This window comes from Hipposideros armiger, unplaced genomic scaffold (assembly GCF_001890085.2).
Source record: "Hipposideros armiger isolate ML-2016 unplaced genomic scaffold, ASM189008v1 scaffold_175, whole genome shotgun sequence".
NCBI classification, from domain to species: Eukaryota; Metazoa; Chordata; class Mammalia; order Chiroptera; family Hipposideridae; genus Hipposideros; species Hipposideros armiger.
The window spans coordinates 2,028,352-2,050,590 of NW_017731525.1; the positions used below are offsets into that span (position 1 = coordinate 2,028,352).

General features: G+C 40.0%; 2 protein-coding genes across 2 annotated transcripts in view; both read right to left on the reverse strand.

Annotated features, from left to right (window-relative positions):
- COQ2 (coenzyme Q2, polyprenyltransferase) overlaps positions 1 to 8,637 on the reverse strand; it is a 27,156-nt gene extending 18,519 nt beyond the window's left edge. Inside the window, exon 1 of the mRNA XM_019652153.1 lies at positions 8,366 to 8,637. Within this exon, the coding sequence (XP_019507698.1) occupies positions 8,366 to 8,618 (253 nt within the window). The 5' untranslated portion in view covers positions 8,619 to 8,637. The remainder of the gene's footprint in view (positions 1 to 8,365) is intronic.
- Positions 8,638 to 12,754: 4,117 nt separating this feature from the next.
- HPSE (heparanase) overlaps positions 12,755 to 22,239 on the reverse strand; it is a 45,582-nt gene continuing 36,097 nt past the window's right edge. The window contains exons 10-12 of the mRNA XM_019652157.1: positions 19,792 to 19,910; positions 18,419 to 18,565; positions 12,755 to 14,343 (exon numbers count right to left, since the gene is read on the reverse strand). Of these exons, the coding sequence (XP_019507702.1) occupies positions 14,184 to 14,343; positions 18,419 to 18,565; positions 19,792 to 19,910 (426 nt within the window). The 3' untranslated portion in view covers positions 12,755 to 14,183. The remainder of the gene's footprint in view (positions 14,344 to 18,418; positions 18,566 to 19,791; positions 19,911 to 22,239) is intronic.

The following is a 22,239-nucleotide window of genomic DNA, read 5'->3' on the forward strand; positions in this document are numbered from 1 at the left end:
TTCTTCAGTCTAGTTGTGGAGGACGTTGCTTCACTGGCCCAAGTTGGCACCATCATTGCGCTCTTCCTGGGCGAGGCACATCAGTCGCCGGCTTCTAGACAGCTGCTCACTGCGGCTGCTGGCCGTTCATGCTGGCTGCTGGCTACATACGGCAGCCCATGGCAAACCACTGCCACAGGGGCTGCAGCCTACACCGTCGCCGGCGACTCATGGCTGCCCAGCTCCATGTTGAGCCGTTGTTCAGCATCTTAGCTGTGGAGGGCAATGTCACTGGCCCTCATATGTGGGATCCGAACCGGGGCCCTTTGGCATCTCAAGCCAGCTCTTAACCATCGCGCCACTCGGCCAGCCCCAGGCTGGTATCTTTTAATATACATAGTAACTATTACCCAATCTCCAATCCCACCTCTCAAGTAATAATGGCTAATATTCTTGAGCAGTTATTATGTCAGTCACTGTTCTGAAGACTTGACATATGTCAATGAATTCTCATGGTAACCTTATAAAGTCAGCATTGTTAGTATCTTCCTTTTACAGGTGAGAAATGAAGGCCCAGGGAGGTCAAGTAACTTAGTCAAGGTCCCTCAAATGGGCAAAGTGAAGATTCAAACCCAGGAGGTCTGGCTCTAGCCTTATGTAAAACTCCTTTATAGCCTCTTATGTGGTGGGGTGGTCTAGCCACTAAAGTAGAAGCCAGAGGTTTATGGAAATGGGAACTATAGCAGCTGTTGATCTGTCTTCAATGTCTGTAAGTCTATACTGCAGTTCCATGACACAGACCCCAAGAACATAATTATGGTTAGGCTACAGATAAGAACTGGGCTTGGAAATTTATGCCAATCAACTTGTATCTGGCCCCAAAATGCAAGGGTTCATGATGGCAGAACTATTCCTACCATTTATTTTGCTTTTATTCTTAATTGTTGATTGTTACAAACTCTTAGTGCTCTGATCCCAAACACGTAGTGCATAAACCTAGAATACCAAAAACAAGGCCTAATTTGGGGTCTTGGCTGGGAAAAAAAGTGGAGAAAAATGTCTGTATGCATTTGAATGCATTTCCATGCACTGCAATGGCAAATGTCACCATCTAGGTTACCTGGAGTTCAGCCTCCACCCCTCCTTTGCCATTCTCCATCCTTTTGCAGTCGTTCTTAACCAGCCTAGACTCCCACTATTTTCTACACTCACACAGGGTTCCAGAACAGCTTATATTCTTTTTTCTTTTTTAAGATTTTTATTGGGGAATTGGGGGGATGGGAACAGCGCTGGGGAATTGGGGAAGGGGAACAGACAAGTTGCTGTCGTTTTGTTCTTCAGTCTAGTTGTGCAGGACGTTGCTTCACTGGCCCAAGTTGGCACCATCATTGCGCTCTTCCCGGGAGAGGCAAATCAGTCACCGGCTTCTGGACGGCCGCTCACTGCGGCTGCTGGCCACTCACGCTGGCTGCTGGCTACACACGGTAGCCCATGGCAACCCACTGCCACAGGGGCTGCAGCCTACGCCGTCGCCAGCACTCACGGCAGCCCAGCTCCAGGTTGAGCTGTTGTTCAGCATCTTAGCTGTAGAGGGCAGTGTCACTGGCCCTCATATGTGGGATCTGAACTGGGGCCCTCTAGCGTCCCAAGCCAGCTCTTTAATCAATGCGCCACTCGGCTGGCCCTCCAGAACAGCTTATATTCTTAAGTGTTCCAACACTCTACCTTCGGGTCTCTGCAAAAATATTTCCCCTACCAATCAAGATCTTGTCCCTCCTCTGCAAAAATCTACCTGACTTTGAGGTATACTTTCTTCTTGACTTTTTCCAGCAATAAAGATTCACAGTACTTATTCTCTTTCATGCTGTACTATCTGTATCACTTATATCAACTTTTTCAACTAGACTGGGAGTTCCTTGATAGCAGGGAGTTTCCATACCTTTTTCTATCCCTAAAGCTAGGTGATACTGCAGTAATTTATTAATTCATTCACTACTAGTACCAGGCTCTGTTTTAGGCACTAGGTAGTAAAATCCCACATATGTGGAACTTACAATAAAGTATTGGAGAAGTCAATTAACTAATAAATACATTAAGTTACTTAGTAGAGAGTGCTATGAAGAAAAATAGGGGTGGTAAAGGGCAAGAAGTGAGGTGGTAGGTGATATTTTGAAGAGGAAGGTCAGAAGGGAGGATCAAAGATGGCTGAGTAGACAAACTCTGTGATTGCCTCCTCCCATGAACACATTAAAATTACTACTATAGAGCAAGCAACCCGGAAACCCATCTGAAGTCTAGATTAACAGAAGTTTTACAACAGAAGTTTTATAGCTTCTTTATTTACAAATGAAGAAGCCATGTCAAGACTGGTAGGAGGGGCAGAACAGGCCAGCCCCAAACCACCACGTGGCAGTTGAGAATCCGGAGGGATATCTAGGCCACAGTTTCACCTGGAGAAGTCAGGGGTCCCAGCCCCACATAAGGCTGTCCAGCCCAGAGTACTGGTGCCAGGAAGAGGAGCCCCCCAACATCTGACTGTGGGAAACTGTGGGGATTCTGATCATCTGGAAGGGACAGAAGTCTGTGGGAAACCCAGACATCCTTTTAAAGGACTACATACACTTACTCGCAGATAGTCACCCTGGGCTCTGGCCGGGGGACAGTGACTCGGGGGGACATCAGAGACAATTGGAGAGAGACTGAGTTGTATGGCTTAGAGGCAAGGACTGGGGGGATAGTCACCATTTTCCCTGTGTGGGGTTCTCCTCTCATATGGCCGTCAGGCGTACACCACCTCCCTCCATGCCCATGGCCAAATCTGATTCTGAATTGGTCTGGTGAGCTCCACTCACTCTACCCTGGTGACTCCTTGGGACCTGCCCCACGCAACTCGCCCAATGCTAGAGGCACTTTCTCACTGAGCACACAGCCCCACTCGCATTGCACTCTTTCATGGACAATTGTCGGGGGTCTGCAGGCCCCAGGTAGGCAGCAACTGGCCTCATTGTGCTCTGAGACTTTTACTGAATAGCTCCGCACTCAGCACTGGCACCAAACCAGAAACTGAATTAACTTGGTGATCACAACTAGTCCTACACTGTTGACTCCCTGAGACCCTGCCTCACCCCACTTGTGTACTGCATAAGGCTTTATAAGTAGCTGAACCTTATGGGAGCCGGAAGATGGCCGGAGACCTAACGGTATCTTGGCTTTTTGTGGAGCTACCCCATACCTGGTACTGGATGCAGCCATCCTTGGTTCAGTGTGGCCTCTCCCACACACCTTGAGGTTTATTGGGTCTTCAGAAAAGTCATGACGTATTTTGTCTATGTTTTTCAAAGGTCATTTATTTATACAAAGAACAAAGATCAATCAATGATATATTGCCCATTTTGTTCAATAACCTTTTGCCATCTTTCAGTGAGATTCATAATTCCTCGTTCATAGAAAGACCTGTCTTCATTTGTGAAAAACTGAACAAGGTGCTGATTTATAGCCTCATCTGAATTCAACGTTATACCATGCAAGGAGTTATGAAGAGAGTGAACAAGTGGAAGTCTGACGGCACAAGGTCAGGAGAGTATGGTGGGTGTGGCAACACATCCCATCCAAGCTCCAGTAATTTTTGACAGGTGATCAACCTTGTGTGTGGTCTCGTGCTGTCACGATGGAACACAACTCCTTTACAATTAACAAGCTCTCGATGTTTCTGGATGATGGATTCATTCAACTGTCCAATTGCTGACGGTACACATTTGAATTGTTTGGTTCCTTGGTAGGAGATCGAAAAACACGACACCTTTAAAATCCCACCACATTGAGAGCATAACCTTCCTCTGATGAATGTCTGCTTTTGATGTCGTTTGAGGCGGATCATCACGTTGGGACCAAGACAGTTTGCACACCACATTGTTGTCAACAATCCACTTTTCATCACTAGTTATCAGTCGCTTCAAAAAAGGATCGTTTTCCTCAAGTTTAATGAGCACATTGCAGATGTTTATACGCGCTGTCAAATGAACTTCTTTGAGTTCATGCAGAACCTAAATATTGAACTTGCTTACGTATCCCAGCTTCTTCAGGTGGTCGTGAACGCTTGAATGATGGATGTTCCATGTTTCTGCAATCTCTCGTGTTGTGTAACGTGGGTTTGACTCGATCAATGCCTTTATTTTGTTGTCATCAACCTTGGTGGGCCTCCCTGATGGAGGAGCGTCGTTGAGATCAAAATCACCAGCACGGAATTTTGTGAACCATCGTTGGCACTGATGATTTTGTAAAGCATTGTCACTGTAAACTTTACACAACTTTTCACAAGCTTGACATGCATTCTTCCCTTTACGGAAGTAGAACAGTAAAATATGGCAAAAATGCACACTTTGGACTTCCATCTTCAACTTGTAAAATCTCCAGAACTCAACCAAATTGCTCAATATTTTTTTAGAATGAAGCTAGAACTGTCAGCTATCAAATGACATAGCAAGAACATAGATGTGAATGATTCTAGTACTTCCAAAAATGAACTAATACCATCTGTTGCAAACATGCGTCATGACTTTTCTGAAGACCCAATAGCACAGACAGCAACCAACTGTGGTTCGTTCACTTTGTAGCTCCTTCAGGTAGTCCCCGGCTGGTCACAGGTAGTGGATGACCTGGGCCTGCACTAGAGCCCCTCCCAAGAGGTCCCAGAACCAATAAACTTGGAGGTTTCAGACCACAGCAGAGAACCACCCAATTACCCCACAAGCGGTACACCTGAAGAGCAGTTTCAGCAGGCACCAGAGCCTGCTGGGGTGAATCCTGCTCAGTGAGGTAAGATCCTCACACAGCAGCCATTAAGCTGTGGATGTGGCCAAACCCCATAGTTTGTCATCCCGAGAGTCAATCCCACCCACTGGTGTGCCAATAGCAATCAAGGCTCAAATATACCAGGAGGGCACACACAACCCAAACAAGGGATACTCCTGGAGCACCCAGAGGAGGTGACCAGGGATACTGTGACACTGGGCCCACAGGGTACCTAATACACCACCCAGCCAAGACTGGGAGACATAGCAGCCCTAATACATAAAAATGAACACTGAGAGGCAGCCAAAATGAAAAAACAAAGAAATATATCCCAAATGAAAGAACAGGAGAAAACTCCAGAAAAATAACTAAAATGGAGGCAAGCAACCTACTAGATACAGAGTTCAAAACAATGGTTGTAGGACTGCTCAAGGAACTTAGTGAGAACTTCAACAGAGATAGCAAGCATAAAGAGACACAGAAGTCATAAAAAATAACTAGTCAGAAGTGAAGAATACAACAACCGAAGTAAAAAAATGCACTAGAAGGAATCACTAGCAGACTAGATGAAGGAGAGGATTGAATCAGCCATTTGCAAGACAAGGTAGCCAAAAACACCCAATCAGAACAGCAAAAGGAAAAAAACAATAAAAAAAAAAAAGAAGATCGTTTAGGGGACCTCTGGGACAACATTAAGCACAGCAATATTCAAATCACAGTGATACCAGAAGGAAAAGAGAGAAAGCAAGGGATTGAGAATCTATTTGAAGAAATAATGACTGAAAACTTTCCTAACCTGGCGAAGGAAGTAGATATACAAACCCAGGTAGCGCAGAGATTCCCAAACTAGATGAACCAAACAGGCCCACACCACGACACATCATAATTAAAACGGCAAAGGTTAAATACAAAGAGAGAATTCTAAACTCAGCAAGAGAAGTGCAACTAGTTACTTATAAGGGAGCTCCCATAAGATTGTCAGCTGATTTCTCAACAGAAACTTTGCAGGCCAGAGGGATTGCCACAAAATATTCAAAGTGATGAAAAGTACGGACCTACAGGGTTGGCTGAGTGGCACATTGGTTAAGAGCTGGCTTGGGACACCAGAGGGCCCCGGTTCGGATCCCACATATGAGGACCAGTGACACTGCCCTCTACAGCTAAAATGCTGAACAACAGCTCAACTTGGAGCTGGGCTGCCATGAGTCACCAGTGACAGCGCAGGCTGCAGCCTCTGCTGCAGTGGATTGCCATGGGCTACCGTGTGTAGCCAGCAGCCCAGTGTGAGTGGCCAGCAGCTGCAGTGAGCAGCCATCCAGAAGCCGGTGACTGATCTGCCTCGCCCGGGAAGAGCTCAATGATGGTGCCAACTTGGGCCAGTGAAGCAACGTCCTCCACAACTAGAATGAAGAACAAAAGGACAGCAACTTGTCTGTTCCCCTTCCCCCAATTCCCCAGCGCTGTTCCCATCCCCCAATTTCCCAATAAAAATCTTAAAAAAAAAAAAAAGTACGGACCTACAACCAAGATTACACCACACAGAAAAGCTATCATTTAAAATCGAAGGACAGATAAAGAACTTTCCAGAGAAGAAAAAGCTAAAGGAGTTCATCAACACCAAACCAGCATTACAAGGAATGTTAGAGACATCTTAAAGATAAAAAAAAATAAAATAAAAAATATGAAGAATAAAATGGCAATAAGTACATATCAATCAATAATTACTTTAAAGTAAATTGATTAAATGCTCCAAACAAAAGTCATAAGGTGGTTGAATGGATAAAAAGCAAAACCTTTACATATGCTGCCTACAAGAGACTCACTTAAGATTGAAAGACACACCCAGACTGAAAGCAAAGGGATGGAAAAAGATATTTCATGAAAATGGAAATGAAAAAAACAAAACAAACGGGTGTAGCAATACTTATGCCAGACAAAATAGAATTTAAAACAAAGGCTATAATAAAAGACAAGATTCTGGGTGTTCATCCAAAGAAACCCAAAACGCTACCTTGAGGGAACTTGTGCATCCATATGTTCATTGCAGCACTGTTTACAATGGCCAAGATGTGGAGGCAGCCCGGGTGTCCATCGATGGATAAACAGATAAAGAGGAGATGGTACATATATATATAATGGAAAATTGCTCAGCCACGTAAGAGAATGGGTTCTTGCCATCTGCAGCTGCATGGATGGACTTGGTGGGTATTGTGCTGAATGGAGCATGTCAGACAGAGAAAGACAGATGCAATGTGATTTTGCTTATGTGTGGAATCTAAAGAATACAATAAACAAAAAAACAAACTCATAGATACAAAAAACATTTTGATGGTTGCCAGATGGGAGGGGATTAGGGGGTGGCTGGAAAAGCGGAAGGGATTAAGAAGTACAAATTGGTTGTTACACTGTAGTCATGGTGATGCTGGGTATAGCATAAGGAATATAGTCAATAATATTGTAATAACCATGTATGGTGTCAGATGGGTACTAGATTTATTGGGGTGATAGAAGGGAGGAAGTTTGGGGGACAGGGTGAAAAAGGTGAACGTATTAAGAAGTACAAATTGGTAGTTACAAACTAGTCATGGGGATGTAAAGTAAAGCATAGGAAATATAGGCAATAATATGGTTATAACTATGTATAGTACCAGGTGGTACTAGACTACTCAGGGGGATCAGTTCTTATATAAATGTCTAACCACTATGCTGTGCTCCTGAAATTAATATAAAATAATATTGAATGTCAACTGTAATTGAAAAATTTTTTTAAGTGGGGACTGAGGTGAAGCGGAATGAGGTCCAAATTTCCAGATATAGAACAAATAAGCCACGGGGATGTCATGTACAGCACAGGACATATAGTCAATAATATTATGATAGCGTGATATGGCGTCAGATGGTTGCTGGACTTATCACCATAATTACTTCTTTAGGTATATATATGTTGAATAACATTCAAATGCACATCTGAAACTAATACAGTATTGTCTGTTATCTATATTTTTAATAAAAATCTTTTTAAAAAGTAAATAGGAAGGTCAGGGAAATCCACAGGAGGCGATTATGAGCTGATAGGCAGTTTATAAGTGCTGTACCTGCTACATGCAAATGAGTTAAACCTTTCTCTGTGGTACGAGTGGTGCTGGGCAAAGAGCTAGAATTCAGCATCAAAACACTAGGTTCATCTGGCCTGGCTCTGCCAAGACCCTTAGTTCCCTCAGCGTCTTTGTGTCTTTCGCTTTGGGAGCCTTACAGCATTATGTATGAGAAGGACCAAACGTAATCAACGTGGAAGTGCTTCAATACCGTAAATCTGTGCAAATGCAGGGACACGAGAACGGAATTCCTGCTGGATTCACCACTTACACAAGGATTGTGGAGAGCATATTTTGCCTGGCTCAGGTGCTCGGGATTCCGAGGGACGAGAAGGCAAGCAGGTGACTTCGGAGATCGCGGAGATCGCCCAGTCCGGGTGTCTCAAGAGCAAAAACGGCCGGCAGCAGCTAAGCTCAGGCTTTTGAGCTCCATTTCCCGGACGCTTGCAGCCCTCTGGACCTCCCGCGCTCGCTCCCCGGCCCCCCCCCTCCGCACTCACCAATGGGCTTGTCCAACCGCATGAGGCGCAGGTAGGGCTGCAGAGGGCGGGGCGCCGAGTTCACGATCACCGCGGCCGACAGGCTGAGCCGACGCCAACGTGGCCCGGGTCCCGCCAAGAGCCGCCGGTCCCCCGGGCGGGGCGAGCCAGTCGCGCGCGCGAGGGCCGGGGAGCCGCCGCGCGTGGCCCGCAGGCACGCCTGCGTCACGACCCGCAGGCCCCGCGCGAGCCCCACGCCGCCCATGTTCAGCATGGCGCTCGGGAGGCGTGGCCCCGTGGGGCCAGACGTCATTCCAGGGCGTCAGGTCCAGGGTAGCGTGTACAGTGACGTCAGCGAGGTGACTGTCCCTACGTGTCCGGCGCGGCCCGCGTTGTGGCCCGAGTTTTTCGAGCGACTTGAAATAGTGATTATCATGGTCACTTTACCCTGTAAGAGGGTCCCCCCAGGTACTTTGCATAAAAGGAATTCCTGTTATCAGCTTTCTCAATAAATGAGTAAGGATAGTGTTTACAAGTCCGGAACAGTTGTACCAAAAAACAAAACAAAACAAAAACCTAGTGAACCCAGAAACTGCCATTCTTTAACCAATATAAATAGATTGATGTCAGATAAACATTTTCATTAATGACTTGTAAGCCGGCCTCTGGGGATGAAGAAAGTTCTATCATGGAAGCTCTTGCTGACTCAGCCATGGCGTGGACTTCTACTACCTATCCTTCCCCAGTTATAAAAGTTACAGTATTTTTTGTGTGTGTGTGTGTGTGTGTGTGTGTGTAGCTGAGTCATCCTGCCACCTGTTGGCAGCTCAGCGGCAGCTCAGCTTGGGTTGGGACACCAACAGCTGTTGCTCAGAGCTCACACGCTTGAGTGAGCTCTTAACCAATTGAGCCCTCGGCCAGCCCCAAAAGTTAGTATTTTGCTGGATAGAATCTGCTGCAGAGGGACAGGAGTTCTTGCAACCCTATTTTATGGGAGGTCAGTGGAGTGCTTCTGAGGCTGTATTGGCCCTGGGATAACGGTACTCTTGATCTTGGTCTTCATAGAGTGCCTCCCGTGGTTGGGGTACAGGAAAGATATTTAGGCCAAGGGCCAGATTGCTGGAGGGGACACCTGACCATTCAGCCATCCTTATCTATGTGTTTTGTTTAATTAATTAATTAAACAAAGAAGCTATTAGACTGAGGTGGCTGTAATGTCATAGCAGCCTACATAAGCAAACTAAAACCTAAACCTGTAAATGCCTCAAAGTTATGAAATCAAAACACTAAGGACAACCGATCACAAAGAGCCAACTAGGTTTTAAGCTATAGCAAATCAAATTAGTTTCCTTTCCTTGCTTCCACACTTTATATAAGTCTTCCCCTCTTCCCTCCTGTGAGCAGAGTGCTCCTAGCCACTTCCAGTTTGGCACTGCCCCATTCAAATGGATACATGCTTAAATAAACTCTTAAAATATTTAATATGCCTCAGTTTATCTTTTAACAGTTATATGCCTTTTTCATCTGGATTCTCAAACTCAGCAAAGACATCTCAAACTCCACCTCAACAAAGACATTGCATTGGTCTTTGGAAAGATGGGTTTCTGTAGGCATATCAAGCACTTAGATTGTCCCTACAGTGGGAAATAGCCATGAGATGTGATTCTTAGTTATACTACTTGGAAGCCTCTCAAATGTGTTTTCTATAGATTGGGGGGAAAGATTTTACCTTTGAGAGCAAGATTCCTTCCTCTACATAATTTTTAGATTTAAATTTGGAGTAAGAATGCCATATGTTGTCTTGTTTCTGATGAAAAGAACTCAGGGGCGATACAGAGAAAACTGGAACTTCCAGGGTGGCCAGATCGCCCCCTGCAGCTTGATGCAAAAGTGCTAGTCTGAGACTTGGTCCTGCAATTCTGCCATCAATGGGAGCGCCCTTATCTGGAGCTAGGCCACTTTGTAGCTTTCTTGATGAGCTCATTACTCGAGAGTAATCATTAGACTTGTCATCAGAGCATTTGTGTGTCCCTGTGTGTGAATGTGTTTGTTTGGTAGGAAAAAGAACATTGAAGCTAAATTGCGGGTGGGAGATGAAGGTGAAAGCTGAGTTTCCGAGTTTGTTATTTTGTTTGACCACACTCTCCTCCACCGAAACATAGGTGAGAGACCAGCATCTTCTCTTTAGGACTACTGTGGCATTTGGAATTGTAGACATAGTCCTACAGCTATATAAGATGTTTTTCTCTCCTGAAACATTAATAGAATTGTGTTTTATCTCTTCTATGGAATTTAAATAATTTTCCTTTGTATTATACTAATTTGTATGTTTTTTCTCATTTTGACTGTAAATGCTTTAAAGTCAGAGACTGTAAATAATTTAACTATATATATATTTTTTTTTTAAAATTTTTTTTTTTTATTGGGGAATTGGGGGATGAGAACAGTGCTGGGGAATTGGGGGAAGGGGAACAGACAAGCTGCTGTTGTTTGGTTCTTCAGTCTAGTTGTGGAGGACGTTGCTTCACTGGCCCAAGTTGGCACCATCATTGCGCTCTTCTTGGGCGAGGCAGATCAGTCGCCGGCTTCTGGACGGCTTCTGGACGGCCGCTCACTGCAGCTGCTGGCCGCTCACGCTGGCTGCTGGCTACATACGGTAGCCCATGGCAACCCACTGCCACAGGGGCTGCAGCCTAGCCGTCGCTGGTGACTCACGGCAACCCAGCTCCACGTTGAGCTGTTGTTCAGCATCTTAGCTGCGGAGGGCAGTGTCACTGGCCCTTATATGTGGGATCCGAACCGGGGCCCTCTGGCATCCCAAGCCAGTTCTTAACCATCGCGCCACTCGGCCGGCCCAGGATCCATTTTTGACAGATGTGAAAGTACAGTTTATTTGTAATAATTATATAATCTATCCATATATGCATATATCTAAATGCTGTGTTAAGTGGCAATGGTACATTACAGTCTGTTAGAGATGGCTGACTCCTCTGAAGGAACAAGATGTCCTTAGTTTATATATAACGTTATATATAGATTTTGTAAAAATGTTCCCCAACATACCAGGTCTGACAATTAAGTTCGCAGACTTCTTGCAATGATGTTGCTAACCTTTGTGGATATCAGAGGGATTATTCATTATGAATTTGTACCAACTGGACAAACAACCAAGTTTACTATTTGGAAGTGCTGAAAAGGCTGCGTGAAAAAGTTAGACAACCTGAACTTTTCACCAACAATTCATGGCTCTTGTATCACGACAATGCACCAACTCACATGGCACTGTCTATGAGAGAGTTTTTAGCTAGTAAACAAATAACTGTATTTGAACACCCTCCCTACTCACCTGATCTGACCCCCTGTGACTTCTTTCTTTACCCAAAGATAAAGGAAATATTGAAAGGGAAACATTTTGATGACATTCAGGACATCAAGGGTAACACAACAGCTCTGATGGCCATTCCAGAAAAAGAATTCCAAAATTGCTTTGAAGGGTGGACTAGGCTCTGGCATCGGTGTATAGCTTCCCAAGGGCAGTACTTCAAAGGTGACCATAGTGATATTCAGCAATGAGGTATGTAGCACTTTTTCTAGGATGAGTTTGCAAAGTTAATTGAGCTTTGTACAACAGTCTGTACCTCCAGCACTGCTGCTTAGCCAGGTGACGGTGTCTGACCAATAAAGACCTTACCTGTAAAGAAAAGAAGAAGATATATATGGATACAATTAAGATGCATTATACGTGTCATAGTAAATGTCCAAACTGCTATAGGAGCAAAGAAATATGACTAGGGGTACTTGAATAATAGGGAGGTATTGAAACTAGTGTTTAAGCTGGATCTTAATAAATGTGTGTTTGCTACATAGAGAGGAGAGTTAGAATAGTACAGGTGGAGAGCAGAAGGAGCAGCACCAAACGTACAGGAGCAAAGTGTAAAAGAGGCTGTATGTTAAGGCTTCTCAACCAGTTTATGGGGTGGAGAACAGAATTTATGGGGAGAATGACAAGAATTGAGCCTGAAGAAATAGGCAAGTGCCAGGTTCTCGTGTGCCTCTAAGAAATGGGAAGCCATTTAAGAGTTTTAAGCAAATTCAGGCAGAACAATTAGGAGATAATGATGATGATTAATATACAAGTGCAAAATTAGGCCTTAAACTTACTAAGTAGCAAAGGGAACAGGGAAAAGAAAAATAGACAGAACAGGACTTTGATCATGATTGAATCTGCATGATGAGGATGGAAATTGTGTTTGTGTCTGATGATCTCTCTTCTTCAAGGTAAATGCTTTTGGTGTAGGGAGATTGAAAGGACAAATAAAGCTAGGAGGTATAAACAATGCAGTGAAGAAAAGCTTTCCAGATGTAAGGATCTGTAGGCTTAAGCTTTATTGAAAAAATAATCAAGCAGTATTGAAGTTATAAAAATTGCTTTTATTTCAAATGAGAAAATATAAAAACCACTTACATATAAAATTTAAAGGTATTCAAACATCCAAACTTTAAGTTCCAGCTTTAGAATCTTACAAATTAATTAAGTTTAATTGAGACAATATTCATAGTAGGCATAAATATAAAGAAGATTATATTTCTAAAAATTAAAATACAGGAGAAAATAATATATCCTGTCACTGATAAAAGCACACAACTGTAGAAGTCAGTGCCATAGACTTCCTAACACTCTCTCCATTCCAAAAGATAATTGGCAGACAATGATAGAAATCTCAATGACATTGGCAGTGACAGGGAGAATGGCCATGTGACCTATTTCTAACCAATAAGACATGAGGAGACGCAAGGAGAGGTTTACTGGAGAGCTTCTGCGAAAGGGTTCTTCAAGTCTATGATGGAGATACATAAAAATTGTTCACCTTTTTTCTCTGAGTGCTGCCAGGTCTGAACGTGTACATGGAATAGCTACAGCCATCATGTCACCAGCTTGAGAATGAAGCCAACACTAAAGATAGTAGAGCAGAGAAAGAACCTGGCTCTTTTGTGATATATCGAGCTGTGGAGCCCACCCTGTTTGAACTTCCCGTTACTTGGTATTATAAATATCCTTATTGTTTAAGCCATTGGAATCAAGGTTTTCTGTTATTTGCAGCCAAAGGCTTCCCGAAATAAAATAAGAACTAAATGTAGAACAAAAGTAAACATTAACTGGTGATAATGTATTGAATTAAATTTTTTTCCTTTTGGTAAGTCAATTTCAGTTATAGTCATTTTATGTTTCATTCAAAGTTTCCATAATTCCTTCCCTGTGAATTGTCATTAATCTTTTTTTTTAATACTATCACATCTAACCATCTGTCCTCTGACATAGTATTGTTGACAAACAGAATAGAGAGAAGAGAAGCAGCAGCTGAATCTAGCTCTCTGTTAAGGTGCAAAGAGATTGTCTCTCTTTTATAAACAATTTGAAGGCTCCAGTAGTAAACTTTCTGATGGGAGCCCATAGAGACAGCATATGGAGGAAAGAATCTGATAATCTGTTAATAACTGTTTTTTAAAACTAAAAACAGCTAAGCAGTTTCTTAAAACTAGTACTATATCCTTCACTTACTTGCATCCTGGCTATACTGGGAACATTCATATACATTTTTACTAACTTAAATAAAAATATACATGCAAAGTACAAGCAGTGGTTGGCACAAGGTATTCTTATTAGCAGTGGTCTAGTTAGAGGGAACAAAATACTGTGCTAAGTGTAGCCCTGAGTGTCCAAACTCCCTATAGTTGATTTGTAATGTATCCGCTTGCCTTCATGTAGCTTGAGTTTTGCTTTCCTCTTATCAATACACTTGAAAAATTCAATCTCGGGGCTAGTGTATGCCTTTCATTTTCAGATGCAAGCAGCAGCTTTGGCATGTCTTATCACAAAAAATCCATATGAGAAAGCTGGCAAGCCCAGGGAGCTTCCTGGGTGGAGAGGGGTTTCTGTCAAAGCTGGCAGGGTTTGATCATCCACCATCTTCAGAGTTTGACCATTGAGTTGGACAGATCTGCAAAGGGAAAAGACACATCCAAGTTAGCCAAGTTGTGCGTGCTCCACCTGCTCTATAAAAGTCGTGAGATCTTTTTAAGACCAAAAATTTCTTTTGTGGCAGCCTATATTACATAACTTGTATTTCAGTGCTATATCAGTTAGGTATTTGACCTAGATGACCTTGAAGCCACACTGGTAGAGTTGAGCAGTTGTGACAGAGGCCATATGGCCTGCAAAGCCTGAAATATTTGCTATCTGGTCCTTTACAGAAAATGGAACACAACATAATCTATATGAGGCAACATGATGGAAGTATAAAAAGGATAAATATGACATAACATCTGGATTTGTGGCAATTTTATTTGATGGCAAATAATTGAAAACATTTTTATATAAAGCAAATACATATATAGAATGGAATGTAAATTTCATAAATTTAATATAAAAAAAGACAGTCAATGGAACTTCCCACTTGTAACTATGCCCATAACCCTTTAACTCCCCTTCCTTAGGAGGTATGCATTCATTTTCTTACACTGTTAAGATATTTTGGTAGGATGTATATTGCAGTGGTGAAACAAAAATGATTTTGTTTAGCTAAGTCACAGATTCCAAAATATTTATGTTTTCTTTGCATTTCACTGTTGGAATTCAAATTCAAGATTGAGTAAAAAAATGGTTAAGCACAAGTATTATTTCTTATACATCTATGTTATTATTCAAATCAAATGAATACATGCTCACAGCAATAAATCCAATATAGGCAAGAGCTTATATTATCTATATAAGGAAGAATGCTTTAGTTGGCTTGTAGTTCTATTGATAGTTACTACTATAATTCTAAATGATACTTATATCTCTATTATCTTTTTCTCAAATGCTTTTTATACCAGTGGAAAAAAGCACTTTTTTATTGTTGAAAATTTAGAAGATTAGTTAATGTCAGAGTTATATGTATGTCATATATGTAATACATGTAATATATGTAGAACATACTTAAAACAATGTGTTGCATATAGTAAGCACTATAAAAGTATTATTTATCATTTTTATTCAGAAATAAATTTAACCAAAGCAAACTGTTAAATCATAACTAGTTTTAATATTTGATGTATATTCCTTCATCTCTTTCCTATGCATGTATAATACATACATATTTTCAGTTAAACAAAATGAGTATACTGTACATAGTCTCATACAATTAGTTTCTTTTTCCCTTGACACATCCTAACATTTTCTCACAGCATTAAAAATTCATCCACCAGAGTACGGCATAAGGAATAGAGTCAGTGGTTGTAACAGCTACATACAATGTCAGAGAGGTAGTAGATTGGGGGGGGAGGTTATCACTTTGTGAGGGGTGTAAATGTCTAACTATTACATTGCTTTGCACACCTGAAACTAAAAAACAATGCAATATATAGATGATGTATTATAGAAATGTACACTTGAAACCTATGTAATTTTACTAACCATTGTCACCCCAATAAATGTAATAAATAAAAAAAATTTTAAAAAGAAAAAAATAATTCATCCACCACATCATTTTACAGGCTGCACAGGAGTCTATTGTGTAAGCTTATTATTTACTTAGTCGTCTCATGTTAGACATTTGGTTGTTTCCAATTTAGCATTATTATAAAGTTTTCATTTTTAAAGATCTCTCACACTCTATCCTCACTAAGTATCAGTCAGAAAAATAACTGGGTTCCATTTAACTTTGGTTAGTGGTCCAGCTCTAGGCTCTGTACTTTAAGACATATCACTAAGATGCCCATGATTGTACTGGAGGATAAGAGCCCGCATTGCAGCTGTACCTGGTCCACATGCAGCAGGGTTTGTTTTCATGCCTATATCACAAAGGTTTTTAGATGGGCTCTGGAGGAAATGCCATGACCATCACAGGAAACCACAAACAAAAATAGGTTTCGGAACCATCTCTACGTGACAGTAGTGAGAGCTGTTCTGCAGGACACTGAGGACCATTTACAGGGGTACACCAAAACATTTCAGAAATATTTTTGAAGAAGCTACAGAGTTTAAAAGTAAATCTGATTATTGTAAATTAATACTGCTGTGAGTTAAGAATGAAATATGGGCAAGATACTAATAACATTAGTCTATATTGTTTAATCAGCTATAAATATAGCTACAGGATCCTATCAGTGTAATCAGTGTACTGAGTGTAAGCTTAAAGTATGCTGTTTATTTCTGCATCGGGCTGGTCAATGAGGGTAGGATTTTATTTGAAGGTAGTATCTTGTTTCATATTTTAAGGTCAGGAACATGATGACAAAGAAATAAAAGACAAGCTTGTGAAGTGTCAGATGAAACAGAGCTGAAAAACAATCTAATTGTCCTTCAAATATTTGAGAGTTATTTTGAAGCAAATGAGGTTTTTGGCATTGTTCCAGATTCAGAGTAGCAAACTCAAAGCCAAGGAAGTTACATATGCAAGTGCAAGTAAAAAAGGTGAATGACCTGCCTAAAGTAAACAATCCCAATTCAACTCCTTCTAATTGGGAAAACAAGCCCAGAGTTGCCAGAGTATCCATGTTTAAAGAAAAACTAGACATCCAGATATTTTAGTAGTTATCAATTGAATGTTGATAACTCATTAAATATAAAAATTAACACAGTGAATGCCAACCACCTCCACCAGAAAAAAAGAAAAAAAATTCCTCTAAACCCACTTGTCCACAGGCATGAGGTATAGTTTCCAACCTCTGCCCTGGAGAACAGAACTAAGGGCAGCAGAAGAAAGGCACAGAAAGACTGACTTTATCTTTGCCAGAAAGAACAGTCATCAAAAAGAGGCTGCGAGCTCCAACAGAAGAGGAATCAAACAGAGCTGAGTGACCTTATATACCCACCTAAGGTGGGACTAAAAGGATCTGTTAAAATGATCTACGACTATTATTCAATTACTTCAGAAAAGCTTTCCCCTTATCAGCATCAGATACAACTATGCTAAAAATACCCACTTCACAAAGGGTCAGAACTCAAATAGAGAAAACTATCTGTAACCCAAATACGCATTATTTACAACTGAAAGGTTTAAACCGTAGGAAAATGGGTAAGTAAGCCATAGTATTTTATAAAACATGCAACCCATTAAAAATGTCTACAAAGTCTACATTTGGAAAGACACTTGGGAAAACTTGTGGGATCCCCCTTCCTTTTTCCCATTAGAGGTTGTATGATTACAGTTGTAGCAAAATAAAGCATAGGGAGAAATAAAGGAATGGTACCTGCTGTTGACAATGCTTGTCTATGGGGGATAGGACTTTGGAGAAATCATGCTTTACTGTCCTTTTTCAGGTTATGATGCTAATTGTCATTGAAAATGTCACTCATGTAGTATTTACAAAGATGGGAGGAGATGGTGAGGATTTTGTAAACTTAATTTTTTAGGCTTCAATGTGAGAACAGTCATGATGAAAAGAGCTCCTTCCAACACACATTAGACAAATCTGACAATGTTTGTACGCCTAACTCTTCAAGGCTCATAGTCATTCTTGGATATTCTGTTAAATATGGTCTTTTATAAGACATATTCAGTGACTGGCTTTTAAAACCAAAATGTGTTTGAACCAACTTCAAATAACCCACCTGAAAGGTACATTTCTAGCCATTTTTTTCTTACTCTAATTAATTTAAAAAGCTACTTTAATGCTATAAGTATTGTAGTATTTTAGCACCCAGCTCACATAGTATAATATTTTGCACCAATCCCATGCCCTTAATAGCAATTATATATACGTATGTTTTGTTCTAGTGACAGTGTTACCAAGAGTTATTATATAAATCTTTTTAGAGCAAATAATCTAAATGCATTGAGTGGGTCTTGATATATCAAGTTGTTTTGAAATGCAAAGCAGTCCCTAAGATAACTGCTAGTTTTTGCTTTGGAATCTCAGATTGAGTTATACCTGTGTTAATAAGTATTCATATATAAACTTCCTGAATATTAAGAATTGTCAGAACTTGAAATAGTTGAGTTTCTTTTTCTTCCTACCAACTCTGTTCTGATAAATACCAATAAATTTAGTGTTTATGAAAATTTGAAATGAACAAGGAAAATTACTCACTTGGAAAATAATCCATCAGGTCCTGAAGGTTTTACAACGTATCTGTCCACTTGTTTGTCAAATAAATAATATGGTAACTGCAAGTACTTGGTGACATTATGGAGGTTTAATGCATACAGAGTTAAATCTCCTTCTTTATACCTTGGGCTAAAAGCAAATAGATTAATTCAATAAAAATATTTATTTAATTTAAGCAATTAGAAACTTGATTACTAATATAATTATGGATACTAAACATTAGTATTTATCATGATGATGGGCCCTCTTTTTAACCTTCCATTTATGATAATATAAGAACACTGATGTGGTCCTATTTGAAAACATAATTAAAGATATTGCTCTTCACACCACCATTTTCTGGGCGAGAGCACTCTGAGATCTTTGCTGCTTTACCAGGCTGAATTGCAAGGAAGCTAGTCAGTCCATTCATTTTCAAATATAGGAAGGCTAACTGGTAAAAAGTGAATGTTGTGGTTCATGTGAATTCTAATTATAAACAGGGGCTTTTCTGGCCTTATGAAAAGTGTGAGGCAAACAAGAAAATTAAATCTATTGATACTTTTCAGAGTTTATCCATCCAAACTACTCCCTTACTCATTCCTAGTGGGGTTCTCACTATCCATAGAGTTCCCACTCACCAGAAACTGGAAACGGTAGGTGGTTATTTTGGCTATAACTAGTATTTTAGTATCCTCCTATCAGGAAAGATGGACTGAAAATAAGGAGAAAAATAAAATCTCTGAGATTTAGGAACATATTTGCTACAAAAGGCAGAATACTGGACTATAAAAATCTCTATAGCCTTTCAACCACAGAAATTAGGTTGAAACTTTTGAAAACAAGATTGTTGTTGTTCTCCTTCTTTTAATCCTTCTTTCTTATTAAATGTATCAGATATGATATAAGGGGATAAGTTATTCATATAATTATTCATTCATATGAATTTATACATATATCGGGTTGCTGGAAAAGTCATGACACATTTTTGCAACAAAATACAGAAAAAAATACGTCATGATTTTTCCAACAACCCAATATTTATATTCACTCATATCATTCAATGAAGTAATTGGTCCTATAAAAATACATTTGTACCATTCTTTATTTATTGAAATTCTGAGTATATTTCTACTATGGATTGTGACAATTAAGATCATTCTAAAATCTTTGCTAAGCTGCAAATGCTAACATTTAAGCTATGCTTTTGAAGTTAGACTTTGGCATCATATCTCTATGAATATGAAAAAACATTAAGAACGATGACACAGCTTAGACCCCCTGGGTAGATAGAGGACAACAGGGCATTAGAGTAGGAAGTTATGTGCTTACTAATGAAAACGTGTTTGTTGGTAGAGAGTATGTTGCCTACTTACTGATTGATGTTTGTGCAATGAAGGTATACTCGAAGTTTGCTTCTGTCTGGACCTTTCACACTTGCCATTAATACATTGGTGCCCACCAGTTTCTTGAACAGAAGAGAGAGCCAATAATCCTAGTTGGGGTGGTTGGGAAGGGGAGGGACAAAAATAGATCTTTATTTAGTCATATTTAACAAAAACAATGTTGAGCAAATAGTTATCCTATGAAGAATGTGACTGTTATTCTAGAGGTATTTAAATAGGATTTATCTTTTGGTTTGTGTTACTCATGAATCGGAGGGCAATAGCTTATTTGCTGCTTTTTATCACTGGAGGGCTATGTTTCCAAATTTGGATGGCCATGCCTACTAGGAGATAGGCTCAGAGACAGTTTAGATATTCTTTGTTGTCTGACATACAAGAATTCAAAGCAAAGCTCAAAGCAGAACTTTTAGACACACACGCACACACACACATTTTTAAAATAGAAGTTCTATCTGTTTAAGAGATTAAAATAATTTCCTTTAAAACCTTATAACCCCCTAATTAAGTAATGAGTTAGGCAACACAATCATCACTAGTAGCTATCAAGGTCAAAAATAGAGAGACAACCAGACATTACATGTCTCTTGATGGATATACACAACATCATCAGTGAAGAACTCTTGCAAAACAAAACAAATCAAATCAAAACAAAACAAAACAAAACAAAATCTGAATAAGCTCAATCCTCAACTACTAGTTTACAAGAAATACAGGGGACAGAAGAACACGTTAATGATACCATAGGAATAAAATCCAGAATGTGGGAAACACTATAAACAAATGATCTGGTTTCTTTAATTAATAAATTCCAAGGGACAAAAAAAGAGAGGAAGAACTTAAAGAGTTAGATATATCAACCAAATGCAATACATGGACCTTGTGGATTTGAACATACTACCTATTAAAAACATTTGAGACAATAGGAAAATGTGGAACACTGACCACATATTTGATGATATTGTGGAATCACTGTTACTATTTTAAGTTCCAATAATGATATTTTGTTATATTTTTACAGAGAAGATACAAACTGAAATATTTACGGATAAAGTGATATATCTGAGATTTGCTTGAAAGCAATCCCGTAGGAGGGAAGTGAGGAGTGGGTAGGATTATAGATTAAACCAGGTTGGGGGGTTCATATTATTTTCTCCCTACATTGAAATTTTTCATAATAATAAGTTTAAAAAACCCACTCAATATATACCCCAACTTTTCCTTTTTGAGCTGAGGGTAAGTAGGCTCAATGGGGCAAACAGCTTTGGTTTCTCTGCTTAAATTCAGATTTTCACTTGAGACAACAGTGGAATCAATGAAATGTTTTCAAAGGAGACATAACTTTAGCATGGCTCAGTGACTGGAAGGGTAGAAAGCATACAAGTCACGAAGCCAGGATTTGTACGGACTCTTTAGAGTAATATACGACAACTATGTGACCTCTAACAAGTCACCCGACTTCATCTCAATTTGAACTTCCTCATCTGAAAATTGACTGCCTTGCCACCTTCCAGGGTTGTTATGCAAATCAAATAAGAAAACAAACATGTACAATGGGTTTAAGATCGAATCCCTTGGATCTTGCAAGTGTCAAGGGGACCATTTATTCTTGCAAGTTTTTCTAGCTGACTGTGAACCTTGAGGGAGAAGTATATTTAGCCCATATTCAAAGGGTTCTTAAGCCAAAGGTTTATGTTTGGGCACTGAGATCATTTAGATGACATAACAAACAGCTGGCACTATTTACAACAAATGACAAGATAAGCTGGCTAATTTCTAGATAGTGTACTCAAAGTGAATTTTGTAAAATCTATCTATTTACCTTCCTTGTTCAAGGCCCATTTAAGAAAGGGCCAGCAGTAGATTTTGGACATTTATCTAATAAAATTATCATGTTTGGTTTAACTCTAGAGATGGCTGATAATATATTATACTTGAGAAAGATAGATTCCACTTCGTGCAAGGTCATTTTTCTAAGAATTTTCTAAAAATTATGAACAGTGTGGTTTGTGAGCTTGGACTATATAGATTAAAAGCAATTTTGTTGGAAAATCTATCTACAAACCACAAAAGCCTAGCTTATATTTTGGCATGTGCTTTTTGCAAGCTTTCTTAGCTTTTCTGTAATATTTCTAATTCCTTAGGAATTAACCACAGAAAATAGATATCCTCTAATGACATTTTAACTACAAAAATAAGGTGTTTTTTTTTCCTCACAGCTATATCTATATCATACGTATACATGTATGTATATACATATATTCTAGGTGGCTATTTAGATAGAAAGGCTAAAATTCCTGGTCTAGAACCAGATGCAGTTAAAGGTAGGGTGAAAATGAGATGTTATTCATAAATACCTTCAAGATTATAGCCAATTCTTAGGGTGAGAATTTTGAACAAATACATGGTACTGGCTTATCT